The 24,593-nt window shown below is 38.6% G+C and overlaps 1 protein-coding gene across 1 annotated transcript in view; it reads left to right on the plus strand.

Annotated features, from left to right (window-relative positions):
- The window catches only part of LOC307069810 (integrator complex subunit 6-like), a gene marked incomplete at both ends in the record, with an annotated part of 41,095 nt that overhangs the window by 16,084 nt on the left and 418 nt on the right, over positions 1-24,593 (plus strand). Inside the window, 7 exons of the mRNA XM_079728120.1 lie at positions 5,962-6,111; positions 6,931-7,020; positions 7,238-7,421; positions 7,681-7,809; positions 15,715-15,878; positions 18,358-18,510; positions 22,085-22,217. Of these exons, the coding sequence (XP_079584246.1) occupies positions 5,962-6,111; positions 6,931-7,020; positions 7,238-7,421; positions 7,681-7,809; positions 15,715-15,878; positions 18,358-18,510; positions 22,085-22,217 (1,003 nt within the window). The remainder of the gene's footprint in view (positions 1-5,961; positions 6,112-6,930; positions 7,021-7,237; positions 7,422-7,680; positions 7,810-15,714; positions 15,879-18,357; positions 18,511-22,084; positions 22,218-24,593) is intronic.

Genomic DNA, 24,593 nt, shown 5'->3' on the forward strand with positions numbered 1-24,593 from the left:
CGTTTACAGAAAGGGCTCTAACACCACTGCCACATCCTCTTCAAGGGCAGTTGATCTGTTTTTATCTCTTTTACTTGTTTATACTTCCTGGCAAGATTTCCTTGGAGGAAAGGGTTCTTCATTTTAAAAAATAAAAATAAAATAAAAATCAATGAATCAGAGAAATGGTCCTGCCGAAATGGAATGAAGTTCAGGAAGGACAAGTGTTCGGATGCTGAGGTTTGGGGGGGCCATTAAATAACACCCCTACCTTTCCCTCCTCCATTGAAACCAATGGAGAAATAAGACACAGGAACCAGCCAGAATTCTAAATAGCAGCGTTATTCCTGAGAAAAGCTAGACTGGAGGGTATAACTTAGATGTGTGTTCATAAAAAGCTTCCAAATAGTTCACATGTTGACAGACCTCCACTATAGTTCTGTCATAGGGGCAAAACCTACCCTTTAAGCACCATATGGCAGAGAACATACCAGATAAGGACATGGAAATAGGGGTGCAGAGGGTAGTAGAAAATATTTCTTTTAGGCTTTGCCCTTCTGAGGAAAGGAGTACAGACTCTCTCCTTTTTGTGGTGATATGAGTAGGGAATAAAAGGCTAGTGGGCTAGTCCGTAGAGCTGTGGGGAGAACCCAAGTCATTGACAGACTGAAAGGCCCATACTCTTCCTGCTGATATTCAAAGATGTCTTTAGTCGGCTATACAAATTTAAACCAGACCTGAATTAGCATATTTATTAAGATATGAGGCATTTTCTTTCTGTAAGTCAGATTTATATAAAGGATGGATACAAGGTATGGAATGATAGGATATGAAAACTGGAAGGGACCTTAGAGTTGGTTTTCGGTTTTTTCATTGCTTAGGTGAGGAAACAGCCACAGTAACGGGAAACGACTTACTCTGGACCACTCGTTTTGCTAGTTAGTTACAGCCAGGATTAGACCAGGGTCTTCCAAGTCCTAATTCACTGCTCCCCACACCCAAATGGTCTGCGTTCTGACATCAGGGAAAGTAGACTTAAGTTAATGAAATTTGGAAATTCCATTCAACTTATGAACCTTTAAGCTAGTATAACAAGACATGTCTATGAGGTGAATATGTAGAATAGGTAGAAGAACCTCTAGTATAGTGGTTTACATTGGTGGTTCTAAAGTTAGGCTACCTGGGTTCAAATCCTGGCTGTGTCATTTATTAGTTGTTTTGACCTGGACAAGTTGTTTATCCTCTCTGAGCCTCAGTGTGCTAATCTATAAAATGGACATAATAATAGCACCTACTTCATGGGGTGGTTATGAGGGTCAGATGAGAAGGATAGATATAAAATGCTCTGCTTAGCATAAGTGAGTTCCTGACACATAGGCACTGATTAATATTACCTATGATTATTATTTATCATCATCATCATCATTATTCTCATTTTACTTCTGGGAGGCTTTAAAAACTTGACCTGTGAAGACAGTAAACTCATAGTTTAGGATTTCATTCACCCCAGGTTATTGCTTTGTCCTAAACCTCTATTCTTCAGTTGTCTCAGGTTAGAAGTTTTGTAATCATCTGTTACTCTGTCTCATTTAGGCCTATGGTCTGTCTGTTACCAAGTCCTATCCTGGTGGTTCAAAATGTTTCTCAATTAACCCCTTCCTCAGGCCTAGATGCCTATTCTAACCTCCTAGCTTATTTTTTCTGACTACAGCTTCTCCTTCTCCAGTCTATCCTATAATTCACTGCCAGACTGACCTTCCTGAGACACTGTTTGATCCTGTTTCCCCAAGCCTTGGAATCTGTAATGAGTCTATTTTCTGCTGAAGCAAGGCCAAGTTCTCCTGCCTGACCTTCAGTTCCCTCTAGATGATCTCTGTCCAATAGATATATAATGCCAGCCATACACAGCATTTCAAATTTTCTAGTAGCCACAGGTGACACTTTTAGTAATATACTTTATTTACCTAAAGGCATTCAAAACATTATCACTTCAACATGCAATCAATTGAAAAATAAATAATGAGATATCTTCATTCTTTTCTGTTGTTGTTCTAAGTCTTCAACATCCCATGTGTATTTTACATTTATATCACATCTCAAGTCAGACTAGCCATGTTTCAAGTTCTCAGTGGCTGGGGGGCTACTGGATCAGATAGTGTAACTCCAGACTGTGCCTCTCTGACTATCCACTATCCCCCCAACAAACAAGACATACTCAAGTCTTACTTCCTCTTGGTCTGTTAAAACAAAATAGAGATGGTAATGCCATGCCTATTTTATAGTATTGTCTTAGGCAAATGTGAAGTATGAAAATGCTTTGTAAGCTGTAAATCTCCATAAAAATGTATGGAAGTTATTATCAGGAGTAAAGGTTTTACTGACATGAGAGTAGGGTATCTTTGGAGTTACTTGAAAGAAAAGACTGTATGAAGAAAGTCAACGGGCTGTCCTGAATTCATTTATGAAAAAATCAACTGCAAGCAATGAATGAAGAATATAAACATACTTTCTCCCACTGGAACTAATAATTATCTTTTTGGAAGAATTTTTCACATTAATAAGGTTCTCTAGATATTTAAATTACTCTGTAGGCCTTTTTTCCCCTTCAGCATTCTGAGGACTGGATTTAGGGGCACTAATTCTTCTCTTGAAGGAGCTAAACTGCTACCAAGAAGATTATTGCTTTGGGTTGTAAATGTAGCCCATACACTGTGTAGTACTGAGATAGGAATAGCATTCAAATTTCAAGTATTGTCTAATTCATTGCAAAGGATTGGAATTGACCTAAAAATTGAATGCCAGTGATTCAGGTGCAGAAACAATTTTTAAAATGTTCTCAATTCATATTAGAAAGGAAATTTTAAAGAGCAGTCATTCTCTCAGATTGATTAGTGACAATTAGGACACATTATTTTAAACACAGATGAGTTATAGGGTGCTTGCTTTGGTGGTACTCAAACCTTATCCCAACCCTTTACCAGATCAAGTAGTTCACTGATTTTTCTTTAGTCATGCCTTGAATTATCTTGTGGCTCTCAGGAGTTCAACACTCGCTGCAGATGTAACTCCGAGTGTACAGTGTAGAAGTTAGATTGCTAAATGAAGCCATTCTAGAAAAAAAAAAAAAAGTAAACTTTGTAAAGTGGCTTCTGGGTGAAAGACCCCACCATTCCCAGACTTGCCCAAGCAAGAGAACTCAACCTAATGTATGACCCTTTTTCTCCCTCACCCATGCCCCTAATTAGCTACTAAATCCTTCCGACTCCACCTCTGAAATACTTCTTTAATCTGCAGCCTCCTCTCCATCCCCGCTGCCCTCACTCAGACTTTCATCACTTTTCTCATAAGCTATTGCAACATTCTCCAAACCAGTTTCCCTGCCTCAAGCTTCAGCTTCCCCTCCACCCCACAATTTATCCTCCAACTCCCAGCAGAACGATCTTGCTAAAATACAGATCTGATCATGCCACGCCCCTAATTAAAAACCTCAAGTCATTCCCAGGGCCAACAGATAAAATCCAGACTACTGAGCACAATGTACACAGCACGTTATAGTCAGAGCCCAGCTTATCAGCTCTGCCTCCTGCTGCGTACTCAGAGTGATGATAATCAAATTACTTGCGGTTCCCCAGGAAGCCCCGTCCTTTTATAAACTCTGTTCTCTTCCTTTGCCCTGCCCCCTCCACTCCTCACATCAGTGTGGGGATCCCATGATCTTCTTCTGTGACCAGCCTTCCCTAACTCTCTGGTCATTTGTTCTTTCCATGTCTCCATAACTGCATTCCTTATTCCTTTGCGGCAGGAACTCCTCAAGGGCTAATTCTTCTTGATATCTCCAGCATGTAGCATTCTGCCCAGCGTAGCATAGTTGGTCCATAAAAATTTGTTGGATAAATAAAGGAAAGAATTGATGCTATCCCTCTCCCTCACCCGCAGCTGTAGACCTTCTCTTCTACCCCAAATAAGAAAGCTAAGTTTTGAATTCAGTGTGATTTATAATCACCTGCTGATATTTCTAAGTATTTGATGAGGACAATTCAAATCATAATCCTTCCTTTTAACTAAAGTTTAGTTTGTCTAGTTCAGTAAGATTTTCCTTGGGTCACAAGGAATTATTCCCATCCTCTACTTTTCCCAGCTACTATAAGTCATATGTACAATCTGGTCAAAAGAATAATACATGGAAAGGTTCTACCTTTAGATCCTTTGACTTACAGGATATGTTAAGAAACACACACACAGACACACAGAGAAAACCCACATTTTAAAAAAATTAATTAATGAATTAATTTTATTTTTGGCTGAGTTGGGTCTTCGTTGCTGCACCTGGGCTTTCTCTAGTTGCAGCGAGCGGGGGCTACTCTTCGTTGTGGTGCGTGGGCTTCTCATTGCGGTGGCTTCCCTTGTTGCGGAGCACGGGCTCTAGGCGCTCGGGCTTCAGAGTTGTGGCTCGCGGGCTTAGTTGCTCCATGGCACATGGGATCTTCCCGGACCAGGGCTTGAACCCGTGTACCCTGCTTTGGCAGGAGGATTCTTAACCACTGCGCCACCAGGGAAGTCCCTAAAAGCACATTTTTAATTTCACAGAATCCAGACTATTGGACTGGAAAGGATCTTAACCAGGATCACCTTCACCTAATATGGTTATGGAGGTTGCGTACTGTCCAAGCCTAGGGGGCGCCATTCTCATGGGTCACAATGTGAATGGCTCTCCAGGGTTGTAACATGCACAGCCTTACACAGTATCCCTGTTTATCTAATCCTCTTCATTTTCAGATAATGAAACTTAGGTCCTAAGAGCCGACAGTTTTGCTCAAGGTCATGCATATACTTCATAGTAGGGTACAGGCAATGGGCCCCTTTTCTGCCTTTCAGTCACTCTGACCCAGATTGCTTTAGGAGGCTATGAAACTAGAAAAGATAGTGTTTGCTATAGTTGTGTGGATAATGGTCTTTAGCTGAACATGAAACTTCAGTCATTTCATTTAGCTCTGAATTATTTGCGCTAGCTTTCCGCCTCCAGCTCTACCGGTCTGGTTGGCATGACTTGAACCTTCAGCATATTACACTACTGCCCGCAGGGCTACCAAGACTCAGGTGCCTGTTTGTCCCACAAAGTTGCCAGGCTGTGCTGTCTACTGTCTCCTTTGCTGGCCTATTCCTCTGTGACCTACTGTTAGCTGCCATCTTCTTTTGGCTTCTCTTCTTGGCGTTTTGTGCTGCTTTGTCTGTATAGCCACATTGCTGACCAGTCAACGTGGTCCTTTCCTTCTGTTCTACAAATGATTCAATCAGAGCATGTTGGCTGTTGACCTTGGGTCTTTGGTTCTTTGCTGCTGTTCATAACTGCTGGGGGTACCTAGGCGATGCTGCTTCTTTGTCAAAACTTTTTGTTTCTTTTCTTTCTCCCGTATTCTAGATTTGCGCCTTTCTGAATGTTTAAAGATGCCAGAAGGATTGTCTCCACATAGTTGTGGCTCCATTCCTGTAATTCCACCTATACTCTTGTTTAAAGTGAAAATATTGTTTGGGAGAAAAAAATCTTAGTTAGAAAAGTTCATGTAAATCAGACACTCAATAGCTAATTGTCTCTATCAAGGACGATGCCTTTAAAAAATTACTCCTTCCTCTGCCCGGTGCTCTGTGCTCATCCTCAGTGTCAAACTAAGGTAAATACTGAGGTGTTTCGGTAGGTTTGATTGAGCCTGAATAGCAAACTAGACTTCTTGAGCCAAAGCCCTCCAGCCATAATGGACTGAATGCATTGTTTGCGTCTTCGCTCTTGATCATTAAGGCTGGCAGATCTTTCTGAAACTAATGGCCTGCTTTTGTTCCACTTGATCAGTCGAGATATAGAATAGAATTAGATTAAGGAATTATTAATTTGTTAGAGGTTTAATACTTGCTATTTGGTGGTTGTTTGCACTTTATATATTGTTCATTGTATAATTGGGAATTTCTTTGTAAATGTTTGGTTTTCAGGCTGGTTGGAAGGAAAATCATGCAACATTCATGAGTGAACTAAAAAATCTTCAGGCTTCTGGACTGACTACTCTTGGTCAGGCTCTAAGATCCTCATTTGATTTGTTAAATCTCAATAGATTAATATCTGGAATAGACAATTATGGACAGGTAAAAAAATTTTGAGTGAGTACAGCTAATTTATTTTGGTGACTTGGGGTAAGAATTTAAAATTGGGCATGGCTACCAAGTTTTCTGCTCCTTTTTATAACGTCCAAAAGGAGGTCCATGTATCTTTTAAATACATACTTTAACAAAAATCCTTTTAGGGGAGTCTTTTATGTGGCTTGACCATAAAATAGTTAAAATTGCCTACGCACCAGATCATCAGCTATCATGGGATGAATAAATTGCTGAGAATATTGGAGCAAGACAATTGAAGAGAAACTTTCAGAGTCCTTAAGTCCCTCAATTTAACGAAAAAGCTCTAGTATAAGAGGAAGGCAGAATAGCATTTGCTGATGTTATCATTACACTTTCCCACTGAAAAAACTCTCCTCACAATAATCAGTCACTGGCCAGGTTGCAGAGCATAAGTCACTAATGTCCCCCTCACTGTGCCAGGATTCTGAATGATACACGGGTGTGGAGGATGCTGCCATTATAATCCCTTTAATATCTTTCTTTTATGATTACTTGGAAAGCAGAGGGAGAGGGGGATTTGGATGTTATAGTTTGGGGGGGTTCCTGAATTATAAGAATTCCTCAGTTTATTCTGAATGTTACCTCTGCAGGGATTGTTATTTTGATTCCCACCCACTTCAGTCCCTAACCTTTTCCTTCTTATTTATCCAGGCAAATTTTATCACACACTTGAAAGATCACAGGCGAGGCAAATGTAAAAGTTGAAATACAATGGAGGCAAATGTAAAAGTTGAAATACAATGTTATTACTTTACACAGCTCTAATACTTTTTAAATGTATTTTAGGGGAGAAATCCATTTTTTTTAGAACCATCTATTTTAATTACCATCACAGATGGAAACAAGTTAACAAGTACTGCTGGTGTTCAAGAAGAGGTGAGATTTCATTTTCTCAAATTTCGTTTAAATGACAGAGAACATGCAGCTATTTCAGTTAAGAATAAGTTTGATCAAACGTTCCATCTTGGTAATCCTTGAAAGATTGCCTCATTTGACTGAGGACATCAAAGAAAAGTGAACTCTATAACTCTTGAACTGTCTTCATTTTTGTATGGGTTGTTATGATGAAACTTTTCCAATTTTGCCTTATCAGCTTCATCTGCCTTTGAATTCTCCTCTGCCTGGAAGTGAACTAACCAAAGAACCTTTTCGTTGGGATCAAAGGTTATTTGCCCTGGTGTTGCGTTTGCCTGGATTGGCTTCTACTGAACCAGAGCAGCTAGGGAGTGTACCAACTGATGAATCTGCCATCACACAGATGTGTGAAGTCACAGGAGGTATTGGCAATATTTACTATTTCTAAAGGAAAAATTCAGGGCAGCAGAGTACCATTTTTCTTAAATGCCACATCCAGTGTTTACTTCTTTTCCTTCCGAATCTTTCAGCTCTGCTGCTTAAGCTCACCATTAGTGTGATGTTTGCTGCCAGTGTAGTTTTGATTATTTCAAGTTGTATTTTAGGATTTCAGATGCTTGTATTGTTAAATAGTGTTTTATTTGATCAAACTTGTACTATTTGTTTTTCCTTCTGGTACAGGTCGCTCCTACTGTGTTAGAACACAGAGAATGTTGAATCAATGTTTAGAATCTTTAGTTCAAAAAGTTCAGAGTGGTGTAGTTATTAACTTTGAAAAAACGGGACCAGATCCACTTCCTATTGGAGAAGGTACGGTAGATAACCTTTTTTTTTTTTTTAACCTTAAAGTGTTATATAGGAGAGTGATCTGAAATTGAGAAAACATTGAACTAATCTCAGTAGACGCAGTCTTCACTAGCCACACACAATCAAGTGGTTACAAACATCCATCCAAACAACTACCATTCATTCATTGCCTGTGGATACATTTCAGCTAGCCAAATTCTAGCTTTAATTCAATGTCAAAACTTCCTCAGAAAATTCCCCTTTGCCCTACTCATTTCATATTCCTGGTCCCAGTCTTGGGATGACACTGAATTCTTCACTTCTCTATTCATGAAATATCTGGAGATATTGACTACAGAGTGCTATTTAACCAGCCATCTGCTTTTGGTCTTGTGAGCGCCAAACGTGCCAAGCTATCTTGATGAAATCTGTGGATGTTTAGCCAGGAACTGCTAATATTCTATAAGATCCTACACCAGTATTTTCCTGGCCACTTTTTAACTGCAGAACCTTTTCTCTTCAAATGAGATTTTATGGAAACTTCAACATCTCAAAATATGAAAGCAGAGCTACTTTTGTATTGGGAAAGCGAATCATACCCCATTGCACGTCTTCCTCAGAGCTCTGTTCCAGGCCATCGCTTCTCCTCATTCCTGTTGGTTCACACACACACATACATACATATGTGTACCTAGACTCCATCATCACCACAGTGCTTGTCTGATCTGATCCATACATTTTAAACACTGTGGCCACAATTAGTGGTAGCTGCCTGGAGAAGCAAAGGGAGTAAGTGCAAAGGGGCACAAAGACCCACATTTCTTGCTGAAGCAGTGGATCCTGTGGTTCCTGACCTTTTTGCTATTTAGTCCCCAGAACACTTTGAGAAGCTATTAGAAAAAATAGAGACCCCTCTCCCCAGGAAAATGGACATGGGCAACACATACACACATAATTTTGCATTTCATTTCAGGGGTTCTTGGACTCCAATTTAAAAACATCTGCTGTAGGGACTTCCCTGACAGTCCAATGGTTAAGACTCCAGGCTTTCACTGCCGAGGGCTCAGGTTCTATCCCTGGTCAGGGAACTAAGATCCCACATGCCATGTGGCCAAATAAAAAAAAAAACACAAAAAAACCCCAAAAACAACAGCAACAACAAAAACCACCTGCTGTAGAAGACTGAGGCTTCACAGCCCATTTTAAAGTAATTAAATTAGTTGTAAAGGAAGGACATGTTATATTGGTAACGATTGACCACTCAGGTCTATAATTTTGTGTTCATTACCTTCATGTGAACGGGGAACTTTCCTACTGAAAACCAATTAGATGCTGTCACGTAAATAGCTCAGACATTCTTTCTAGCTCCATTTCCCCTTTGTCCAGAGTTCTTAACCTTTGAGATTCTGATGAAAGCTAAGAAATTTCTCCTCAGAAAAATGCACATCCCCAGAATTCTGAGCTCAACTTTAGAGGGGGTGTCTTGGTCCCCTGAAGCACTACATGTATTTTTTAGAGCTCCATGGGCCGCAGTAAATCCCCTGCTCTAAAGTAATTACTTGTTTAAAGTAATGCTTAAGTAAATCAAATGATATTGGAGAAAAAAATGAGACTCAAATCACTAACACATATCTTTTTTTTTTTTTTTTTTTTTTTTTTTTTTTTTTCTATTTCAAATCATCTTTATTAGCCATGCTATAAACATGTCATCCAGTACCATGTATTGTTTTTTTTTTTTTTTTTTTTTTTTTTTTTTAAAGTTTAACATTCTGTGGTTTATTGTACTGAAGAGCAGAGAAGTCCGTTTGATATGACTACATATCATGATACATTTGCCTTAAATAATTTACAGTATTTGTTTTGTTGTTAAAATTCTAGGGATATTTCTTTTTTTTTTTTTTTTTTTTTTTTTTTTTGCTTTATCACAAATTTAATCAGTTATATGTATACATATGTTCCCATATCCCCTCCCTTTTGCGTCTCCCTCCCACCCTCCCTATCCCACCCCTCCAGGCGGTCACAAAGCACCGAGCTGATCTCCCTGTGCTATGCGGCTGCTTCCCACTAGCTATCTACCTTACGTTTGGTAGTGTATATATGTCCATGCCGCTCTTTCACTTTGTCACAGCTTACCCTTCCCCCTCCCCATATCCTCAAGTCCATTCTCTAGTAGGTCTGTGTCTTTATTCCTGTCTTACCCCTATGTTCTTCATGACCTTTTTTTTCTTAAATTCCATATATATGTGTCAGCATACAGTATTTGTCTTTCTCTTTCTGACTTACTTCACTCTGTATGACAGACTCTAGGTCCATCCACCTCATTACAAATAGTTCAATTTCATTTCTTTTTATGGCTGAGTAATATTCCATTGTATGTATGTGCCACATCTTCTTTACCCATTCATCCGATGATGGACACTTAGGTTGTTTCCATCTCCGGGCTATTGTAAATAGGGCTGCTATGAACATTTTGGTACATGTCTCTTTTTGAATTATGGTTTTCTCAGGGTATATGCCCAGTAGTGGGATTGCAGGGTCATATGGTAGTTCTATTTGTAGTTTTTTAAGGAACCTCCATACCGTTCTCCATAGTGGCTGTACCAATTCACATTCCCACCAGCAGTGCAAGAGTGTTCCCTTTTTTCCACACCCTCTCCAGCATTTATTGTTTCTAGATTTTTTGATGATGGCCATTCTGACTGGTGTGAGATGATATCTCATTGTAGTTTTGATTTGCATTTCTCTAATTAGTAAAGATGTTGAGCATCCTTTCATGTGTTTGTTGGCAGTCTGTGTATCTTCTGTGGAGAAATGTCTATTTAGGTCTTCTGCCCATTTTTGGATTGGGTTGTTTGTTTTTTTGTTATTGAGCTGCATGAGCTGCTTATAAATTTTGGAGATTAATCCTTTGTCAGTTGCTTCATTTGCAAATATTTTCTCCCATTCTGAGGGTTGTCTTTTGGTCTTGTTTATGGTTTCCTTTGCTGTGCAAAAGCTTTTAAGTTTCATTAGGTCCCATGTGTTTATTTTTGTCTTTATTTCCATTTCTCTAGGAGGTGGGTCAAAAAGGATCTTGCTGTGATTTATGTCATAGAGTGTTCTGCCTATGTTGTCCTCTAAGAGTTTGATAGTGTCTGGCCTTACATTTAGGTCTTTAATCCATTTTGAGCTTATTTTTGTGTATGGTGTTAGGGAGTGATCGAATCTCATACTTTTACATGTCCCTGTCCAGTTTTCCCAACACCACTTATTGAAGAGACTGTCCTTTCTCCACTGTACATTCCTGCCTCCTTTATCAAAGATAAGGTGACCATATGTCCGTGGGTTTATCTCTGGGCTTTCTATCCTGTTCCATTGATCTATCTTTCTGTTTTTGTGCCAGTACCATACTGTCTTGATTACTGCAGCTTTGTAGTATAGTCTGAAGTCAGGGAGCCTGATTCCTCCAGCTCCATTTTTCGTTCTCAAGATTGCTTTGGCTATTCGGGGTCTTTTGTGTTTCCATACAAATTGTGAAATTTTTTGTTCTAGTTCTGTGAAAAATGCCAGTGGTATTTTGATAGGGATTGCATTGAATCTGTAGATTGCTTTGGGTAGTAGAGTCATTTTCACAATGTTGATTCTTCCAATCCAAGAACATGGTACATCTCTCCATCTATTTGTATCATCTTTAATTTCTTTCATCAGTGTCTTATAATTTTCTGCATACAGGTCTTTTGTCTCCTTAGGTAGGTTTATTCCTAGATATTTTATTCTTTTTGTTGCAATGGTAAATGGGAGTGTTTCCTTGATTTCACTTTCAGATTTTTCATCATTAGTATATAGGAATGCCAGAGATTTCTGTGCATTAATTTTGTATCCTGCAACTTTACCAAATTCATTGATTAGCTCTAGTAGTTTTCTGGTAGCATCTTTAGGATTCTCTATGTATAGTATCATGTCATCTGCAAACAGTGACAGCTTTACTTCTTCTTTTCCAATTTGGATTCCTTTTATTTGCTTTTCTTCTCTGATTGCTGTGGCTAAAACTTCCAAAACTATGTTGAATAAGAGTGGTGAGAGTGGGCAACCTTGTCTTGTTCCTGATCTTAGTGGAAATGGTTTCAGTTTTTCACCATTGAGGATGATGCTGGCTGTGGGTTTGTCATATATGGCCTTTATTATGTTGAGGAAAGTTCCCTCTATGCCTACTTTCTGCAGGGTTTTTATCATGAATGGGTGTTGAATTTTGTCGAAAGCTTTCTCTGCATCTATTGAGATGATCATATGGTTTTTCTCCTTCAATTTGTTAATATGGTGTATCACGTTGATTGATTTGCGTATATTGAAGAATCCTTGCATTCCTGGGATAAACCCCACTTGATCATGGTGTATGATCCTTTTAATGTGCTGTTGGATTCTGTTTGCTAGTATTTTGTTGAGGATTTTTGCATCTATGTTCATCAGTGATATTGGCCTGTAGTTTTCTTTCTTTGTGACATCCTTGTCTGGTTTTGGTATCAAGGTGATGGTGGCCTCGTAGAATGAGTTTGGGAGTGTTCCTCCCTCTGCTATATTTTGGAAGAGTTTGAGAAGGATAGGCGTTAGCTCTTCTCTAAATGCTTGATAGAATTCGCCTGTGAAGCCATCTGGTCCTGGGCTTTTGTTTGTTGGAAGATTTTTTATCACAGTTTCAATTTCAGTGCTTGTGATTGGTCTGTTCATATGTTCTATTTCTTCCTGATTCAGTCTTGGCAGGTTGTGCATTTCTAAGAATTTGTCCATTTCTTCCAGGTTGTCCATTTTATTGGCATAGAGTTGCTTATAGTAATCTCTCACGATCTTTTGTATTTCTGCAGTGTCAGTTGTTACTTCTCCTTTTTCATTTCTAATTCTATTGATTTGAGTCTTCTCCCTTTTTTTCTTGATGAGTCTGGCTAATGGTTTATCAATTTTGTTTATCTTCTCAAAGAACCAGCTTTTAGTTTTATTGATCTTTGCTATTGTTTCCTTCATTTCTTTTTCATTTATTTCTGATCTGATTTTTATGATTTCTTTCCTTCTGCTAACTTTGGGATGTTTTTGTTCTTCTTTCTCTAATTGCTTTAGGTGCAAGGTTAGGTTGTTTAGTCGAGATATTTCCTGTTTCTTAAGGTGGGATTGTATTGCTATAAACTTCCCTCTTAGAACTGCTTTTGCTGCATCCCATAGGTTTTGGGTCGTCGTGTCTCCATTGTCATTTGTTTCTAGGTATTTTTTTATTTCCTCTTTGATTTCTTCAGTGATCACTTCGTTATTAAGTAATGTATTGTTTAGCCTCCATGTGTTTGTATTTTTTATAGCTCTTTTCCTGTAATTGATATCTAGTCTCATAGCATTGTGGTCGGAAAAGATACTTGATACAATTTCAATTTTCTTAAATTTACCAAGGCTTGATTTGTGACCCAAGATATGATCTATCCTGGAGAATGTTCCATGAACACTTGAGAAAAATGTGTATTCTGTTGTTTTTGGATGGAATGTCCTATAAATATCAATTAAGTCCATCTTGTTTAATGTATCATTTAAAGCTTGTGTTTCCTTATTTATTTTCATTTTGGATGATCTGTCCATTGGTGAAAGTGGGGTGTTAAAGTCCCCTACTATGATTGTGTTACTGTCGATTTCTCCTTTTATGGCTGTTAGTGTTTGCCTTATGTATTGAGGTGCTCCTATGTTGGGTGCATAAATATTTACAATTGTTATATCTTCTTCTTGGATCGATCCCTTGATCATTATGTAGTGTCCTTCTTTGTCTCTTCTAGTAGTCTTTATTTTAAAGTCTATTTTGTCTGATATGAGAATTGCTACTCCAGCTTTCTTTTGGTTTCCATTTGCATGGAATATCTTTTTCCATCCCCTTACTTTCAGTCTGTATGTGTCTCTAGGTCTGAAGTGGGTCTCTTGTAGACAGCATATATATGGGTCTTGTTTTTGTATCCATTCAGCCAATCTGTGTCTTTTGGTGGGAGCGTTTAGTCCATTTACATTTAAGGTAATTATCGATATGTATGTTCCTATTCCCATTTTCTTAATTGTTTTGGGTTCGTTATTGTAGGTCTTTTCCTTCTGTTGTGTTTCTTGCCTAGAGAAGTTCCTTTAGCATTTGTTGTAAAGCTGGTTTGGTGGTGCTGAACTCTCTCAGCTTTTGCTTGTCTGTAAATGTTTTAATTTCTCCATCAAATCTGAATGAGATCCTTGCTGGGTAGAGTAATCTTGGTTGCAGGTTTTTCTCCTTCATCACTTTAATTATGTCCTGCCACTCCCTTCTGGCTTGAAGAGTTTCTGCTGAGAGATCAGCTGTTATCCTGATGGGGATTCCCTTGTGTGTTATTTGTTGTTTTTGCCTTGCTGCTTTTAATATGATTTCTTTGTGTTTAATTTTTGACAGTTTGATTAATATGTGTCTTGGCGTATTTCTTCTTGGATTTATTCTGTATGGGACTCTCTGTGCCTCCTGGACTTGATTAACTATTTCCTTTCCCATATTAGGGAAGTTTTCAACTATAATCTCTTCAAATATTTTCTCAGTCCCTTTCTTTTTCTCTTCTTCTTCTGGAACCCCTATAATTCGAATGTTGGTGCGTTTAATGTTGTCCCAGAGGTCTCTGATATTGTCCTCTGTTCTTTTCATTCTTTTTTCTTTATTTTGCTCTGCATTTGTTATTTCCACTATTTTATCTTCCACCTCACTTATCCGTTCTTCTGCCTCAGTTATTCTGCTATTGATCCCATCTAGAGTATTTTTCATTTCATTTATTGTGTTTTTAATCGATGCTTGATTCATCTTTAGTTCTACTAGGTCCTTGTTAACTGTTTCTTGCATTTTGTCTATTCTATTTCCAAGATTTTGGATCATCTTTACTATCATTATTCTGAATTCTTTTTCAGATAGACTGCCTATTACCTCTTCATTTGTTAGGTCTGGTGGGTTTTTATCTTGCTCCTTCTCCTGCTGTGTGTTTTTCTGTCTTCTCATTTTGCTTATGTTACTGTGTTTGGGGTCTCCTTTTTGCCGGCTGCAGGTTCGTAGTTCCTGTTGTTTTTGGTGTCTGTCCCCAGTGGCTAAGGTTGGTTTAGTGGGTTGTGTAGGCTTCCTGGTCGAGGGGACTAGTAACACATATCTTTTAAAAATATAATTTAGACTAATGAATCATCCCATTAAAGGTTATGTAACTCTGCCTTGCCCTGTTTTCCGGGGGCAAATGAAATATGCTAGTTCAAATAATTAAAATTCATTCAGGATATATTATTCAGCATTATACAATGCCCAGTTTCCATGGGATTTTAATGATGGGATGGGCAAACTATAATGAATTAGTCCACATAAACGTGATGCATTTGCTTTGTGTTCCCTCCCCAACTATATACACAGATTGTGTTGTCAGCATTCCTTCTACCTTTTGGTGAATTTGCCTTTGTGGTCATTGGGTCTAACTGTTTAGTAAAGAATACTTTTTTTCATCTAGTTGGAAATAGAAAATCTAAATAGAATTTATGACCTATTTTGTCAGATTCAAAAATGTAAAACTATACCAGGGAATGAACAATTTCATTTGCCTAATTTGGAAAAATATCTGTTGTGGTTTAGTGTGTTTAATTTATGTGTCCAAATCTCAGAAAATTTAAAACTAACTTTGTAACAGTTTTCCATATAACTACATATTTTGGTTGTAATTAAGGAATTGGGGGGGCAGGATGTTGGATTAGAGGGGATGGATTAGATGATGAAAAGAGTTGCTAGAGAGAACATTCAGAAATCCTAGTAGAGTCACCTTTTACTTCCATCTTTCATGAATCACTGTTTTGGCTTTGTTTTGTACTTTGCTTTTAACTGAAAAATCTGTACAAGAAGATCAGAGGCTGTGAAAGGAAATTCATGCCTTAGTCTGTCTTTTGTTTAACTTTTAGATGGACTTATGGATTCATCCAGGCCAAGCAATTCATTTGCTGCTCAACCATGGCATAGCTGTCATAAGCTCATTTATGTGCGACCTAACTCTAAGACTGGTGTTCCTGTTGGACATTGGCCAATTCCAGAATCTTTTTGGCCAGATCAGAATTTACCTTCACTAGTAAGTGTCATAAAACAAAAAGGTAAACATCATTCTGGATTTTCAATTAGTTGATTGCAGAGAACCTTTTAAAATAGCTTGGAAGCTTTTAAGTTGTGCCTTCTATTTCTTACTGGAAAGTCTAGCTTGTACCTAAAAGCAAGAGAGGACCTCCTTTCTGTTCTGGCATTCTTTCTTTTAGTTGCCTTTGCCACTTGACCTGCCCTCTTCAGATGTTAAAATAGTGTTATTTTTGATGCTGTTGCAATCTGTGACTTGGTTTTTATTTCAGGGCCAGAGCCGCTGACTTGATTTACTTGGTAAACACAATCTCTAAAAAGGGCAGGCATTGATTTTCATGTACATCCCCTGGAAATTAGATCTTAGTTTGCACCTTGTATAGGTTCTAGAAACATATTCAAAGCAGAGGTCATTCTACTTCCTCCGAGGGAGCCATTAGACATGTAGTGGGACTTTGTGGGCCTACTTCTCATGTTTTTGTAATCAGTGGACTTGAGTTCCTTGGCAATGCACCTTTCAACAATGCGTAATTAAGCAATATTTAAAAAATGATCTCTAAGCAAGGGTTTATCTTTTTATTCACTGTATTTGGTGGAAGAGGGTTTGATATTGTAGTGGCTCCTAGCACCACATGAATTGGCTTGGGACGGGGGAAGGCGCGGAATCTAGTAATAAGGGAAACCATATGAAACCCACTCTCCCTTTCATCTTCCTCCCTCCCCGCAGCCAATATAAAAAGGCCAGAGTAATCCTTGAGTGACGGAGGGGGCACAAAATGGTCACTGCTCTTCCAGTACCTTCTTGGTTCAGCTAATCTATAGTCTATCTAGGTTTTAGACATTTCTGACATGAACTGCATTTTCTCCTGGATTGCTATTTTGAGGCTCCTTCATTTTTTTCAGAGGTGGCCATGAAAGGCCTGAATGTACGACTGAAGAGCCATCTTCAGCCCCTGCCAGGGGTGAGGCTCTGTCTCCTAATCCCATCCCTTGGGACACCAAGGTGGCACGCTTGTCAGACCTCAGGGCCCAGTTACTCTCAGCCCCTTCAAACCCCAGACTGAATGTTTTCGTTACAAATTTGCTTCATTATTGCTGGTGACAGGATTTCACTCATGTCTTTTTTTTTTTATGAAGTTCTATTTTTTTTAATTAATTTATTTTATTTTTGGCTGCATTGGGTCTTCGTTGCTGTGCGCGGGCTTTCTCTAGTTGCAGCAAGCGGGGGCTACACTTCATTGCGGTGCGTGGCCTTCTCGTTGTGGTGGCTTCTCTTGTTGCGGAGCACGGGCTCTAGGTGTGCAGGCTCAGTAGTTGTGGCACGTGGGCTCAGTAGTTGTGGCTCGCGGGCTCTAGAGTGCAGGCTCAGTAGTTGTGGTGCACGGGCTTAGTTGCTCCGCGGCATGTGGGATCTTCCTGGACCAGGGCTCGAACCCATGTCGCCTGCACTGGCAGGCGGATTCTTAACCACTGCACCACCAGCGAAGTCCCCACTCATGTCTTTTTATAGATTTAAATCTAATAAGCCAGAAATATTTTGAAAGTTTGATTAAAATAAATTTTTTTTAAAAAAACCGGAATAGAAGGAATTTCAGGAAACTCACATATAGCTCGTAGCTTCAGCTTTAAAAGCACATTGGAAGGCTATTTTTCTCAGCTTCCAAAACATCTTGTAGGTTTGTAAATCATAAAACCAAATGATCATGTTTTTCCCCTTTATGAAGGAAACAGGTGTTTTGTCGTATTCACATCAGCCTTACAGATCTCTCAGCAAGAGCAGGTAGAGCCACATCTCACTCTTGACCCTGGAACTTGTCCTGTCTCTTTTTCTCTCCATTTGCCCTTGCTGACGCCATTTCTCTCTCTGGTACTCTCCATCCCCACAAGCTAAAGCCATTAATAAAATGGCTGCTCCATCAATCTGCTCTGGTACCCCAGGTACACAGGCCTTTCAGCCCAGCCAAAAGCATCCCCAGCTCTAGCTGTTCAAGGAAGTGTGTGGGTGTGAGAAATGCTGTAAAAATTCAGCTGCAAAGAAAATTTCAACCAGGCTGTGGAGTTGTGACGGGCTCCTTTTCAGTCTCTATCTTGCCTTTTCCATGCCTTTACAGTTGTTCACCTTGCTTATTAGTGGCTCCAGCTCTGTCATTACCTCATTAGAAAGCTTCATGGATTTCTTCTTCCCTAGCAGTGTCTGGCCTGTCTGAAACCTCATGGTACAAAGGAGTGAAGGACAGGTAGTCCTTGGAGGTTGCAAAGTGGATCTGAATTTCAGAGTTCTTAATATTCAAAACAGTTTTATTTTTTACTTCCCTGAAACCGTAGTTATGAGTGTTATAATTTACCTTTCTCAATTCATCTTTCTCAAAACAGTAGTCTGTATCTCAGCGATGGTTTAACAAAACATAAAAGGGTGGCAGAATTGTCACAAACGTAAACTCTCTTGATAACGGATTATATTTTCCCCTCTTGTTTTTTAGCCTCCACGAACATCTCATCCTGTTGTGAGGTTCTCCTGTGTAGATTGTGAGCCAATGGTAATAGACAAACTTCCCTTTGACAAATATGAACTTGAACCTTCACCCTTAACTCAGTACATCCTGGAACGAAAGTCTCCCCATACCTGCTGGCAGGTACTTATCCTTTGTTGTCAGCCAAATGTCTGGAACCACTCTGAGATCTTTAAATTGTTTTAAGAAGTTTCAAAGGTTAATCTGGGAATAGTCGAGCTGAGTCTGTTGATAATGTTTCTCACAAATGCTATCAAATAAGCAACAAGGCCAAGCAAATAATTTCAGACTGATATGAATCACTAGCCTACCATACACTGCCATTTAAGGAAGTATGATCTGATGAAACCTATGTATTTGAGGATTTGGAGGACTCCTCTAAAGCCTATCCAGGGACCCCAGGTTAAGAATCCCTAACCTAGGGATTTCCCTGATGGTCCAGTGGTAAAGAATCCGCCTTCCAATGCAGGGGACGCGGGTTCAATCCCTGGTTGGGGAACTAAGATCCCACATGCTGTGGGGCAGCTAAGCCTGTGAGCCACAGCTACTGAGCTCGTGTGCCTCAATGAGAGAGCCCGCATGCCGCAAACTACAGAACCCATGTGCCCTGGAGCCTGTATGCCACAACTAGAGAGAAGCCTGTGCACCGTAACAAAAAGATCCCTCATGCCTCAACAAAGATCCCGTGTGCCACAACTAAGACCCAACACAGCCAAAAACATAAGGGAAATAAATAAATTTAAAAAAAAAGAATCCCTAACCTAAAGGATGTAATTCTATTTAGCTATGGATTCTTCAGCTGAAGCAATGTTCTCAGTCCTTACTGGGAACTTGACAGATTGGAAGTACAAGGTTTTTTTCTTAATTAAAAAAATATGTTTAAAATTTTAATTTTTAAAATTGGGATGCAGGATCTTAGTTTTCTGACCAGGGATCAAACCCGTGCCCCCTGCAGTGGAAGTGGGGAGTCCTAGCCACTGGACCACCAGGGAATTCCCGGTACAAGATATTTTTGACCAAAAAAATAAATAAGTAAGCCTTAAACTACTTTATGTATTTGTGTCATGTAATCAAACCCTTCTTCCTGTAGTACAAAGCACATTGGTGAGTGTAGTGTGGATTTTCCTTGGATGAAGCAAATGCACAGGCAAATGCACATACACTGGCTCTTCCAAGGGTTATACTTCAGCCAGAAGGGCTTGCTGATTTGTTAGTAGACTCACCTTTGGATTTTAATTTGTGAAAATCCGGACGTGGCAGTCACAGCCTTTTTATTTGAATATAATAAGGAAGCCCTACACTGTAAGGATGTTTGTTCTATTTCTAAACTACAGCACCGTATAGCAATCAGTAATTGTTAGGTTCTACTTACGCAAGGAACACTTGCAGACTGCCATCTGGTTCACCCTAAAATGCGAAATCATTGCTACTAGTTGCCTTTAAGCTACTTGAATTCTCCAAAGATGCTAAAACTGGGTAGAAAAAAAAGGAACAAGCATAAAGCAAGGATGTAAAAGTGCAAGAAACAGAATGATCTCATAAATATAATATTGAGCAAAAGAAGCCAGACATAAAAGATCACATATCATATGATTCGACTTTATATAGTTCAAAAAGAGGTAAGACTGCCTGACTCTGTTAAAAGTCGGGACAGTGATTTCTCCTGGGATTACAGAGTAGTGACCAGAAAAAGACATGAGGGGGTTTCTGGTTAGGTTCTATTTCTTGATCTGGGTGCTGATGACACACATGCATTCATTTTTGAACATTCATTGAACTGTATACTTATAATTCATGCACTTTTTTTGAACGTATGTTTATATTTCAATAAAATACACCAAAAATGTGCTGGAAATATAGAGATAGGGATGATAGAATACTAAGTTAAAATCAAGACAGAGGCTTGAATTTATGAATTGAAAAACATTTTAGAATAAAAGCAAATAAAATTATAAACTATACTTCTTTCCTAAATGAAACCCTCTTTTCTATATGGCACCTTCCTTGTAAATCTTCTCCAAAGGAACTTAAGAAATCCTTAAGATCCCTGCAGCACCCCTCAAATATGCCATATGTCTTTCTCTTGCATCTTACGTTACTTTGGTTTAGAGTAGTTTAATGCGATGAATTAGTGGGAGTGAAAAAGAATAAGATGAACCAGGAGCTGGGAAATTTGGCAAAATCATAATGGAGACTGGATTCTAACCCTAGCTCTGCCACCAGCTATGTGGTCTTGGATCAGACACTTTCTCTAGACTAGATGGTCTCTAATGATCCCTTTGAACCCCCAAATTCTATGAATTTGCAGGGGATAAGAAATTTGGAAAAACTCAGTGGGCTTATGGGAAGGAAGGAAGGTATGAAGGTGGGAAGGGAGGGAGTAAAGACAGAAAGGGAGTGAGAAAGGAACAAAAAACAGTGCTTTTCCTTTCAGGGGAATTACAGGTCTGATCCTTGCTGGCCGTAACTTTTTTATCCTTTATGATGATTTTCCCCCTTTTCTATTATACACACTTAGGAAACTGGAGGAAATCCAACATGTTTTATTACAATTATCTGTTTCTATTAACGTTCAGATTAAGACATGAAATCTAGTAGGTGAGTCATGTTTTAGCACAACCCATTTTTTTGTGGAGGCATCCATTACATAGGAAGGGTTTATTCTTAGCTACAGCTAAGCATAGCAAGAATTTAGTGAACTGGTAGGTGATTTGGCTGGTACCAAGAATTAGCAAAGTAAGCGGGTTCTGTTCACCATCAGGGTCTGACTTTTGTCTTAAATAATCCTGCTGAAAGGCTTTGGAAAAGGTAAAGGTCTAGGTCCCTAAAAGTACATACTGATGCCCTGATTTGGGCCAAAGAGTGAACATGGAACACAAAGAAAACATAATAGCCAGAGGATTCCAGTATAGCACATCAGGTCTATGGGACCTGACAATATAATACATATCAAATCAGGAATATCAATAAGGAATAAGATGCTAGTCATATGGAATAAAGATTAATGTTTTCATTTTTATTGAATGTTTGCTCCACCAGGAACATTTACGAGAGAAAGTGCCTTCCAGATTGAACCAAAGCATCTCCTTGCTCAATATAATTGCATCAAAATAATTATCACCAGTGCCTGGCTTGTAACAGACTCCTCAATAAATATTTATTGGATGAAAAATGAATAAATGGGTAGGGGAATGGGGCATAAAAGGGAAGTAGAGCAAAACTTAATAGTAGTACACATGAGGAGTGTTAGCATAATCCTATAAATGGGCTTTGTTTTTGTAATTGCTTGCTTTAGGCATAGGGGCGTGTTCCATTTTCCTAAGTCTCCACTCTGGTCACCACTTGTTCTTTTGAGAAGTCACTTTGTTTTAATGGCTGGTATCACTTAGTGGTATTTCAGCCTTATTTTCCATCGTGCTAACCAAGTAAATATTTGGGTATTGTTGATGCAGCCTGTTGTCTCTGAATCGTTATTGCATAGTACGATTTCATTTCTTAACACAATTTGCAGAAGAATTGCAATCTGAACATTCTTCTTTAGTATGATATATTTTGACATAAATATAGTGAAAGAACTATTCCCATTTTTAAATTACAATTAAATTGTGCCAGAGATGTCGGTATGGAATGTTGCTGTGTTTAGTTTTACATAAAATCCTTATTGTCATAACTGTACATTACTTCACCATCTTCTCAGGTATTTGTTACTAGCAGTGGAAAATACAATGAACTTGGATATCCATTTGGTTATTTAAAAGCCAGTACGACTTTAACTTGTGTAAACCTCTTTGTGATGCCGTACAACTACCCAGTTTTACTCCCTCTTTTAGGTAAGTCAAGTATGTGCCATTTAGTCATCTTTGAAATACAACAAAAAAGAAAAATCGATGATGAACTAAGCATTTTAAATGTAGTCAAAGAGTAATGGATATCAGGATATATAAAAGTCTAAAAACTGATTTGGAAGGATAGAATTTGCATCCTGTTTTCTGTTTTGTTCATTTTCCTTTCGTTGTTTTTATATCAAACAGAAGAGACTCTTCACCTCGGGGGGCGTGATTCTTATGCTGCTCTTTGGGTTGCAAGCTCCAATGCTGTCACCCCTCTCCTCTCCAGTTTTAAGTGCACTTGGCTTTTGGTAAACTAGTTTGGGCCCCCCAAAGTTGATTGGGGTTAACACTTCAAGAATCTGATGGTTTTCTTCAGAAAATAGGGCTTCCGTGGGGCTGTTGGCTTGCACTAAGTTCCTCCACAAAAGAATATTGAATGCTCTTGAGGCATGTATTTTAGGCAGAGTAGCAAGTTAAGGAACTAGATACAAGAGTGAATTCTGCAATAACTGCAGTTGTAGAAGCTGTGGTTTCCATGGCAAGATTCTAAAAGGAACAACTCCAGAAGCTGTTACTCAGACATCACTGAAAATGTGTGTGATTTTTTTTTCTCATTTAAAGAGCCACATCTGTTTAGAGTAATACAGTACCTACAGTACCACACGGTATCTTTCTCTTTGTAAAGTTGTGAACATTTTTAGTTGCTGAGGCTTCTTAATTTTTGCAAAAAGGATCAAACCTTTACTAAGTTTTAATATAGTCATTGAAAGCATAAGATTTTTATTGCTATCAATATTATATGTATTAAATGTCCTGAAAAAGCAATACTTTTGAATGTTGCAAGTTAAGAAGGATAAGAGTGGGTCATCATAAATGATTGTTTTAGATGGCCTATCTACTTTATTTCTTAGTCATATCTAAAAATATCTTCTAACAGGTGATTTTCACTTATATAGAATATATGTTATGTCTTTGAGATTAATAAGACTGCCAATAAAAAAGTACCTGTATTTTGTGGATTTATTTACCCTGTTTTTTTAAATATACCTTTATGATCTCAAGTTTTCACAACTAAAAAGTGAAGGATCAAGCTAGCTAATCTTCACTTAGACTGTTAATAGTATTATTTTTCTATTTTTTAAGTACACTTTTTATTTTGAGATAATTGTAGATTCACATGCGATTGTAAGAAATAATAAGAGAGAGATGATACCAAAATCGCAGACAACAGAGGCAAAAATAAACACATGGGACTACATCCAACTTAAAGATATTTGTGCATCAAAGGATACAATAGAGAGCAAAAGGCAACGTATGAAATGGGGAGAAGTTTGCAAATCTTATATCTGGTCATTTTGGGTAGGGGCTCTATCCACCCCTGCCTAGAGCATCATTATCCCTTTGCAAACATCCCAAACCAGAAACCCCAGAGGCATCTTTGATTCCTCCCCCTTCTCTGACCCCACACATCCACTTCAGAGCCACCCCATCCTTGACTCAGTTCCCATTCTTCCCTTTGGCTTCAAATTTCCATTTCTAGGCTTCTCTATAATCTGTATCTTCCAAGAAGCATAGGGTTTTCACACCCTTTGAGGCTGAGGTTCTTGTGCCCCTGAATCCCAAACTTGGGTTTCATGTCGAGGTTCTGAAATAGCTTCCACCAATACTTCCACCATTACTTCAATTTCTGGATTGTGTAGCCTCCATGGTGATTAGCAGTCTGAACTGTAGGGCATAGCTGCCCTGATAATGAATCCTGGCTCTGCTGTTTGCTAGCTTTGTGACCCTGGATAAGATACTTAACCTCTCTGTGCCTCAGCTATTTCATCTGTAAAGTGGGAATAATAATAGTACCTACCTCAAAATGATTTAGTTGGGATTAAATGAATTAATAGAATTAAATTGCATCAAACTCACCTGGCAAACAGTAAGTGCTATTGTCTGATTAATAATACTATTGTCATTATTAATATCTATGTTATCTTAGTAGCTCTTGAAGGCACTGTTATTCCATACTAAGGATATAATATAAAGATATAGGACAGTTTTGCAGTTTTAGTAGGCAGGGCATTTAGTAAAAAGTCATCAAGTTAAGTCACACACACTTTATGATGTCTGGAACATCACTATAGTACTGCACAGTACAATAACTGTCCATAAAAGTGACCCCTGTTTCCTCTTTATTAATTCAAGATTTCCATGAAAAGTAGTCAAGAAAAGTTTATTTAAGCATTACAATTTACCTGGGATAGATAAGTGAGGCTTAATTAGATCAATGAGCTACCATAAGAATCATGTTAGTAGGGTGGTAGGTAACCAGATTATCACAGTTGGCAAGATTATCTCTCAATCAGGAAATTAGGAAAAAAAGTTTTA

Source organism: Hyperoodon ampullatus, assembly GCF_949752795.1.
Source record: "Hyperoodon ampullatus genome assembly, chromosome: X".
Taxonomy (NCBI): Eukaryota; Metazoa; Chordata; class Mammalia; order Artiodactyla; family Ziphiidae; genus Hyperoodon; species Hyperoodon ampullatus.